Genomic DNA, 9,847 nt, shown 5'->3' on the forward strand with positions numbered 1-9,847 from the left:
ACCTGCTAACTGAGTCCTGTAGAGTCTGAGGCGTAGCTCTTGGGGTTTTGGCAGTTACTACAGGCATTGCACGGTCTGGCCTTGGAGTGTATTTGCTGGGACATCCACTCCTGGGAAGACTGCCAACTATCTTGAATCATTTGTGAATAATCCTTCTCACTGCTGAATGATGGACTTCAAATGGTTTCGACGTGACTTTATAACCCTCCCCTGATTGATGTGAAGCTGATGTCTTTCCTTGTTGGTATTGCATTAACACTGACCCAATTGTTCCAGACCTGCAAACTGACAAAACTTCTCCTTTCGTAGCGGTGCATTCACTTTTAGATGATCAATTAATCAGGTGTATTTGATTAGCAGCACCTGGCTCTTTCTCCATTTCCACAGGTTTTACAGCTTTTCCAATCTTCCTGCTGATCATCACACAGCTGTTCCTGAGCCCTCCTCAAAGCCACTACTTATGGAGCTGCAGAGCTTCAGTCGTCGCTGTATTGTTGAATAGCTCACAGTTAGAGTGACTCTGGCTTCCATGCTTCTTGTCTGGCTCTGTAATCTGTTTGGAAGACTTTCTGTTGTCTTCTGTGTGCAGACACCTGCAGAGAAACCCCTCCGAAAAAGCAGGGGGCAAACTGAGCCTGGGAGAGCTCCTGTGGAGAGACTTAGCGAGGACACTCACGCACACTCAGGAAGCGGGATCATCACTACTGTGGACTTTGTGTTGGACTATTGTTGCACTGTTCCCTTGTAAATAAACTCACTGTGTTATTGAAGAGAGACTGTGTCTGTCCTGACACGATTTTGACATTCAGCTATGTGAGCGTGAAGGTAGCATGAAGGGGTTATCCCAGGTGTGACAGAGCCAGAAGCCAAACAAGACCCCAGAAAGGTCGGCAATCAAACCTTTTACGTTCAAGTTCACACCTAGAGCCAATTTAGAATCAACAATTAACCAATTGGGAAAGTCAGGAGCCTCTCTACACTCTGCATATTCTGCATTTGTTCAGCATACCCTGGAGAACAGTGAGGGTTATAGACTGCAAGACAAAGGGATCATGGACTGAATCTCAAATGAGGAGGTTTGTGTTTCTTATTCACTTTCTTATTCTTGCCATGACCAAAGATCATTTAAAAAGACATTAGCTTATTTTGTATGCAGCAACATGCTTTAAATGTTCTCACAGCATCTGCTTCATTAACAGGACTTGCTGTGCAAATAAATTCCTATTAACATACACAGACTAATATAATGCCCAGTGTTGTCCAACAAGGCTAATGTGTTTTCTATGTCTAAGTTACCAAAATAAGGGAGGTTCTGCTTGTTATAATTATACAATTATATGCTCTTCTGCAGCAGGAGGGCCAGATGCCCAACACGACACTGAATAGAACTGCTGATCAAATGTAAATAAAAACAGCTTTCACTGTTTGACATTTCCGCAAGACCTTTCAGGAAAATGGTTGCTAACAGAGAAGCGGTGTGCTGGAGCAATATTAATCATCATATTCAGCCTCTGGTGCTTTCTTTGATGTCAGCAGGAAAACAAGCCAGGGTCTGGTGTGTTACTGCAATGTTCACTCTTGTTATCAAAAGATTGTAGCCTGATGCACACTCAAGCACTCTGATAGAACCCTTAAACTCTGCGAAAAACACGGCTGTATGTCTGAACATGCCAGCTTTTCTTTTTTAATGATTCCAGAAACACTTCACTAACAAGTGTAAAACATAGACTTCAAAGTACTTGTTGTTTCTTGTTATTCCTCAAGCACATTTTTCACAAATGCACCACTTTCCTGTTATTTTCTGCAATGCAGTTATCCAGGATGGATACAAAGGGAAATGGGACTGATAGATGAGGACTTCTTTTCTCCTCAAATCTGGCTCTGTTCCACTAGCAAGTATGTGATTTCAGAGGAAACAGAATTGAATCACCCTGAGTGTGGTGGTGCCTGATTGACAAACTGTTTGAATTACCTCTGCAGACACCCTACATCAACATAGGTTAGCATGGGGTATTACTCCTCAGCATCACGATGGGTTTCCTCATGTGTTTAATAAGACTTGATGGATGTTCAGAAGCACAGCGCTTGAATAAATCATGACTCCTTTGGTACTCTCAATGGGTAAATCAGAAAAAGCATGGCTTATCATTTATTTATGTATTCTTGGTTTTTCTGCAATAAGCATCATATTGCTGCCTGCAAAGTATAATTCATGTAAATACTTTACAAAGTTGTCGGTAGCTTCATTTCCATTGTTGTATGATCGTTTTTTATATGGTGATTATAGTTTGTTTAAAGTCTGAAGCAACTCAAGCTTTTAAATAAAACAAGTGACAAGAGAAAGAAAATGTCAGATTTAAATTCATAAACAAAGTCTGGGCATTATCCACACAAGGTAACACCAAACCAAAGTATCATACAAAGAAAAGAAACATTTAAATTGTACAACTTCCTCTAAATGATTCAATAACATTTGTGATTTAAACCCTTAAAGCTTGAAATATAAAATAATTGCCATAAAATTCTAGTTATTGAACCATCTGACAAATTAGTTAAAAATAATAATTCAATTTTATTTTCCATATTTGTATCGTGTTTGTAGCAATTGCTTAAAATGTATTGTGCCATTTATTTAGATTTTTAATGCGGGGGGGGGGGGGGGATCACAACAATGATGTAGATGCCTCAAAAACTCACAAAAAACTGTATGAATCAAATATGAGACACTAGGCGTTAAGGGGTTATTAGGATATTAGAAACACTTCGTGTGCTGAGCTCCTTTTGCTTTTTTGATCCACACCCTGCTGAGAAGACATCCAGGAAAAGGTGAGTACTGCTAATATTAACCATATGCCTGCAAATAATCATAAAGTCTGCACAGTTCTGATCAGGTGTGACGAGCAGTCCCCCCTCTGCTTCTTCGCCTTTAACAAGCTGTCATTTAAACAATACTCCCAAAATATCAGACTCAATAAACCCAATGAAGAAAACAAGTTAGCTTTTATTTTCTTCAGCTTTTTAATGTCAATCCTCAATAAACTAATAAAAATATAGATAAAAAAGAGTAGTACCAATGTTCTCATCAGACCCACAGAAGCAAGTGCTTCATTCTTATATACATATTTATTTCATTTAATTATGCACTTATTCCTATTTGAAAGCCTTGAAATGAAGCATACCAAACAGAATATAGTATTCCTGAAAAGTTTTTCATTAAAGTTGTAATTTATTCCAAGCACTTTTTTTTATCAGCACATCTTAAAGAACCAGCTTTAAAAAGACTTTGAGCCAGTGTGCTGTGCTCAGAGTCTCATGCTCACCTGTTGCTGCAATATTGGAGTGAAAATGACTTCCAAACAAATTCCTGCTCCACACCAGTGTGGAACAATATAGCTCTAATACTCTGACATTTTCACACCTTCACAAGGCATTGCTTTCATTATAGTTGGGTTTGTTCATTGAATTCTATTATTTTTTGACATTTTTCCAGTTTTAAACCCTTGAAACATACCAATAGAAGCTTTTCCCAAAATGTCACTTAGAGCGAACAATATTATACAAGCTCATTTCAAAAGACTAGGTTTACTATATAGACTTACACCCAGATCCTGCACACTTGATATTATAACGCTGCATTAAAACCAGATGATATCCAGCCCCGTGTCAGTGTGTCACATCAAACAGACGTGGAATAATACAGCTCTGAAAGTTCACCTGCCAGGGGGACGATCAGGGTGCAAAAAAACGTGTCTTTTATTCCTCTTTTTGCAATCCACGTGTCATTTGTTATAACAAATAGCATGGCATTACATCAATTTCCTAATAGCTACAAAGACACACTTGTGCTCTGATACAGAGCATAATAAAACAGGGTGCATCAAAAGGCTGTTTGAGGCCAGGAGGTGGACAAAACTCATCATAACAAGGGTAATTGCTGCTGTTGCTGGGGCAGAAATTTCGGGGGAGGTTAACTCTCCTGTGGCTATAGCTGCTTTTGAAATTTATGAAATTGCGTCAGTGTAAATCAAAAGGGAGGTGGGCACACGCAGGAGCCCCTAACTTCCATCACAAGATCATGTGCTCTCAGCATCGAAATCATCCCATCTGCCACATTTGCACTGACACATTTATAGAAATCTATGCGGGCTGAGTGCATGTTAGCCACTCTCCTCCATCTCTTTGGCTTGAAGGTGATGACTAATGCCACTGGCAAGATAGCGAGTGAGCAACAGCGTGCAATTCTTTTCTGAAGGCACTTCTAGTCAGTGAAAGTGGGTGTGAGGATACATGCACAACTATACCACATTGTGTTCATGAACAATCCATTGTGCAGCATAGCAGTGGTTCTGTTTGGCTCAATGCCATTTTCATACTGAGCTACAAATACACCTATTGATGGAAAACATGGAATTACAGGCCGCTGGAAGAGGACACAGCCGTCTGATTTTTCTCTCTGTCATTTTGAATTTCTTACTGTTTCTTTTCAACCTCAATGGGATTATTTTCCACCACTTTTTGTGGTCCCTTTGTGACCAATTTATTTACACTAACATTACATTTACAGCGTTAACGTTGACATTTAATGGAGTCTGAGCAAAGCAGGACGTGAGCTTCGCAAAGGTTGGCACAGCAAGAGTTACAAGTATTGGCAGTTCTGTCTGAATCCTCCATTCACAGAGGTTAGAGTAGAGAAAATAACATATTTTTGCAAAAACATCACGCTGCCCTCTGCAGCCCCTGCAGATTCTCTCATTCTGGGTCAGCCTGACCTTGAGCCCCTGCTGGAGTGGACCCGGTGCTCTCTCTCTGTCTTTCCATATTACTCTTCAAGCATCATTTCATCTAGTTGGCTGTTGAGAATTTGTTTGCTGATAAGTCCCTTCCTGAAATGACCCCCTCCTTCAACCCAGTAACCCGATGCTCCTTAGCCTTGGAGATTCACTCACCCTCATGTTACCTTATGCAGTAAAAACACTACTTTGATTTGTGTGTGCTTTCCCGTTCACTGGATCTGTGTGACAAAAGTCTTGCAATCAAAATCTGAAGTTCATTCTAAAGCTTGATAATCTGTGAATTCATTTAGGGCCCCTCCAGTGTTATTACACCGGTTTATGTAATTAAGTCCCTCCGGAGACTTTAACTGAAATTTAAATTCAAAATGCTGCTCTTAGGAGGTGAGACGCGCAGGAGCAGAAAAACACTCATTAGCGGTGCCACGCAGTTTTGTCATCAGGGCTATAACCACAGTCAAAGGTAATCTGTCAGTAGTGTTGACAGTAAATAGGCTGCCTTGAGATTTCATTATGAAGTGTGTGTGTAAGGAATTACCATTTAAATGAGATGTAATGACAGCTTTATCCCACTCTGCTGGGTTTTGGGGGTTTTTTTGTTTGTTTGTTTTTTGATACTGAATACAGCTACCAAAACCTGGAACACCAGTTTGACCAGTTTGTTAGGTACACCTGTTCAACTTCCTCTTTGACACAAATACCTAATCAGCCAATCACATTGCAGCAACTCATTGAAGTTAGAAATATAAAGATGGTCTGCTGGAGTTCAAACTGAGCATCGGAATGAGGAAGAAAGGTGTTCAAGTGACTTTGAGTGTGGCATTTGTGAACGCACAATGGGTCAAACTCTGATTGCAGGGGAAACAGGAAACAGAGGCTAAAGTTTAGGCATGCTCACCAAAAACGTTTCCTGTTCTGATGAGTCTCCATTTCTGCTATGACATTCAGATGGCTGGGTCACAGTTTGATTTAAACAGTATGAAAGGAAGAATCCATCCTGCCCCGGATCAAAGTTTTAGTGGTTTGGGAGAGAACTCCACAGCCCGCCTGATGCTGATCATGTCCATACCTTTATGACCACGGTGTGACGATCATCTGATGGCTGTTTCCAGGAAAATAACACACAATGTCAAAAAAGCTCAGATCATCACAAATCGGTTTCTTGAACTTGTACTGAACTCAAATAGCCTCTGCAGTCACCTTTGGGATGTGTTAGAATGGGGTATTCACATCATGTCGAGATGGACCAAAACCTCTGAGTGAATTTAGCTCTGAAGACAAGAGAGGGTGTACCTAATAAAGAGTCCACCAAGTATATATTATCATAATCATTTACTCTTTTACTTTTTTATATTACTTCATTACTTTGTTTCCTATGCCATTGAGGATCAAAACAATAAAGATGTTTTGTTACAGTTTCTGTTAATTTCAGCTGCAGTTTGGCTGAATAAATCTCATCAAAACTAACATTTTACTTCTGATGTTTCACTACTGATAATTAGATGATGTTTCAAACCACTGAAGTGAGAAACTGAAACTGAAATCCACATTTCACTCACCCTTATATTTAGAGAATCGCAAGATCTCTTTAGAAGAAAAAAAACTGCAATCAAGATGTCCCGTCTGATTTTACGGTGCAAAATGCGAGCCTTTGAAGACAAAAATCCATCACACACTGACAAATTCACACACACATTTTATTATTGATTAGAGTAAAACAAACCCACCCACTGGGTGAGACAAGAGCTTTCACAGTAAGCACAGTAAACACAGTTTTCCAGTAGCAGGTAAGAGTTACAGTTACAGTAAGACAGGCTGCACACGGCAACAGCCAATTCACAGTGAGAGTCTCCAAAGCCAGCGTGGAGACAAATGCCTCCAAAAAAAAAGTCACACAGTCACCAAGGTACAGCAGAATAACATTTGGAGATGCATGAATAATGACATTCAAGCACACACAAAGAGAAGATCAGTACTAAGTCTGCAAATCCTTTGTCTTTGCCAGTGAAGGCGTGCAGTCTGTCCTCGGTGATTGCATGAGAGGAGTAGCTCATCCTCCAAGTGCTACTAGAGGGGTTTTTTGCATACTGTCTCATTAGTGCATAATCTGCCCTCAGCCGTGTGTGCTATTCTTTAATGGTGCAGCTGGCTTGACCTTTAGAATGTGTTAAATGTGCTCACATGCTTTTTCTTCTCCACCACAACATTGATAAACTTACAGTGCACAACACAAAACAGTGACAAATCTGCACTTTTCTGCTACCACGATGTAGTAATTTAAGACACATTAAGTACAACGCAGCTGTGTGATGAAGTTGGCTTTACATCAAACCTTTACACAGATACCATACTGATAAATCAAGAATAGTTTAAACAAAGTCAGATTTTTTTTTAAAATGGCACATGTCAGCTGCAAGTTGCCTATTGTTCCTTTTTTCATTCTCATTCTTTAAAAATATGACGACTACAGTTGATACATTAATTCCTCACAACAAACATAAACACGTCTCCAAACTTCACCGGTAATATCACCACTTGGTACATTAACGCAGTGTGTGTGTGGCATAGAAATTCCTCCTCTTGTCACGTGTTGATGTGAACAGCGGGTGCTTTCCGAGGAGGGAAAGAAAAAAGAGAGACATCTGTACTGGCAGATGGCTCGTTGCTGGGGGTGGCAGTTAGCAGTGGTCGGGGTGGCCAGATAGCTGTCAATCTCAGTGCACAGCCACGGTGACGGGCAGCATGTTTTGGAGCAGTTCCCGTGATGACTGCGAGCGGGATGGATGAGAGCTCTCTGGCGCAACCCTCAAACTCAAGCCTTCAGCCTGAGCAGGGGCGACTCTGAAGCCTCTGTGGGGTGGCCGAATAGCTACAATGAACTGCCTCTTGAATGTTTCGCTCAACACAATGTAGATGAAAGGGTTGATGCAGCTGTTGGCATAGCCCAGGCTGATGGCGATGTTGTAGACATACAGGAAAGCAAAGCTGGGCCGCTGTACTCCCAGGTGGGCCAGCTGGAGGATATAATAAGGGGCCCAGCATAAGAAGAAGGCCAGGCAAATGGCCACTGCCATGCGGGTCACCTTTCTTGTACGCACCCTGAGGCTGCGCTGGGGTAGTGGAGCAACTGTGGCTGACATATTTTGAAGAATCTTGAAGAAGACACTGCAGATGACCACTAAAGGAAGAGCAAAGCCCAAGAAGAACTGGTACAGGGTGAACCAGTATGTATCTGTGGCCGGGTTTGGGAGCAGGAGGGCGCAGCCGACCGAGCCGTCCTTGAGACCCATGAGTCCAGTGTACATCCAGACCGGAGTAATGGAGACCAGAGAAAACACCCACACCAGCGCCACTGCCGCCCCTGCCACGAAGGGGGTTCGAACGTGTTTGAAGCGGATGGGATGGACTGTTGCCAAGTAGCGGTCCAGAGTCATGACAGTCAGAATGTACGTGCTGACGATCTGGCTGTTGGAATCAAGCGCTGTGATGACAGTGCACATGGTGCCACCGAAGCACCAGGAGCCATTGCCCACGAGCTGGTGAATGAGAAAAGGCATGCCAAGGAGAAAGAGGAGGTCTGCGATGGACAAGCTGAAGATAAATATGTCTGGCACTGATGGATGAGAGCAGAACTTGGTCTTCTTCACAATGGTGTAAATGAGAATGCAGTTCCCAGTGATCCCAAAGAAACAAATAACACCAAAGATGCTGGGCATGAGCACATTGTTGTACTGCTCATGATCTGGTAGAAAGGACAAAAACAGAATATTCTCCATCAGCTTTCTTTCCTTATAACTTTTTTTCATTCATTTGTTTTCAAAGTGTCAATAACTACTTTTTGCATGAAAATGAACAACATAATATTTCATCTCTGGTGATAAATCTCTATGCATGTGCCCAATTCAACAGAAAAACGAGAAGAAGAAAAGCTTACCTTTTTCCAGATTGTCAGGTGAGCTGAGGTACGAAGAAGATGAATTCATAATGTAGTCCTCCATCCAACCTCGAAGAATAATACGAATATACTCTAAAATAACTTATATATCAGTTTAAGGCAAAGAAGATAGATGAGCTTGAGAAAATACGCATATTTTAAATATACATATGCATACAAAAATCCAGCTTAAACTGTTGCTTTATGGCTTTGATAGCAGAGGTTCAGCCGCGCGCGCATGTTTTTGTCGTCCAAGACACTTCAGCAGGCACGCGACAGATAAAACGCGCGCGCTCGCGTCAGCTCTGAGTCTGGTATTTGGCAACTGCGAGATAAAGTACTCCGCAACTCGGAGACCCTTAAAAAAATCATCATTCTTATTTCTAAGTTTGTGTCGTCACCCACTGAACAGCTGTGAGCTATACTTTCCGCCGCCAGTGTGAGTAATACTGGAAGTCATTCTTGAGTGAATACCTAATGGACGATATCCTCGCTTCATTCCACCTTATTTTCTTTTAAAAAGCGTTAGCCGTCAGACCAAATAGCTTTATCATTCACAATGCCGTTACGATGGAGGTCACACGATAGGTTATCTGTTATAAACAGTCTAATTAATTGTCCAACTGAACAGTGTCACTCTCCATATTGTTTGCTGTGTAATATTTGGAAAAGATATGCACATTTCTTATCTCAACTGTGCGGTATTAACATATGGCTAAGTACTTCTGGTAGCAACCCTTGATTGGTTAAAGACAGAAAGAACCCATTTTTGTTTATTCCCACTAGGTGGCAGCATTGTCAAGGTTTTAATACCTCTGCTGTCAAAGGCCAGGATTAAAAGCAGATGTGCAAGAAATGAAAACAGGAAAACAGAAGACCAAATATTCCAGCAATTATCCAAGTAAAGCTTTATGAGATGGCGTTTATACATATCGTATTTTATGGCTGAAGCCATATGGATCCTTGAACATAATATTGAGAAATTTGCATTCCTGCGTTCTCTAATGTGTCCTACTTTAACCTAGTAGACTAATTTATTACACTGCAGCTAAAATGCATGAATCTGTGTTCTTAATTTCCCATTTCAGACTGAATGAGATGGACATAAATGCATCTAAGTGAG

General features: G+C 41.2%; 1 protein-coding gene across 1 annotated transcript; it reads right to left on the minus strand.

Moving 5' to 3' along the window:
• Positions 1 to 6,511: 6,511 nt before the first annotated feature.
• On the minus strand, positions 6,512 to 8,985 carry mchr1b (melanin-concentrating hormone receptor 1b). The gene is made up of 2 exons (XM_004562993.3): positions 8,725 to 8,985; positions 6,512 to 8,532 (listed from the first exon to the last, which is right to left on the minus strand). Exons 1-2 carry the CDS (start codon positions 8,786 to 8,788, stop codon positions 7,505 to 7,507), a joined length of 1,092 nt encoding a protein of 363 aa, XP_004563050.1. The 5' UTR covers positions 8,789 to 8,985; the 3' UTR covers positions 6,512 to 7,504.
• Positions 8,986 to 9,847: the final 862 nt, after the last annotated feature.

The sequence above is a fragment of the Maylandia zebra genome, linkage group LG4, assembly GCF_041146795.1.
Source record: "Maylandia zebra isolate NMK-2024a linkage group LG4, Mzebra_GT3a, whole genome shotgun sequence".
NCBI lineage: Eukaryota > Metazoa > Chordata > Actinopteri > Cichliformes > Cichlidae > Maylandia > Maylandia zebra.

What these genes read in the sequence shown, in the direction of transcription:
- mchr1b (XM_004562993.3), bottom strand. Translation starts at nt 8,788, where the DNA reads ATGGAGGACTACATTATGAATTCATCTTCTTCGTACCTCAGCTCACCT. An exon ending in ACCTGACAATCTGGAAAAAG is followed by an intron (nt 8,533 to 8,724) that starts GTAAGCTTTTCT and finishes CCTTTCTACCAG; the next exon opens with ATCATGAGCAGTACAACAAT.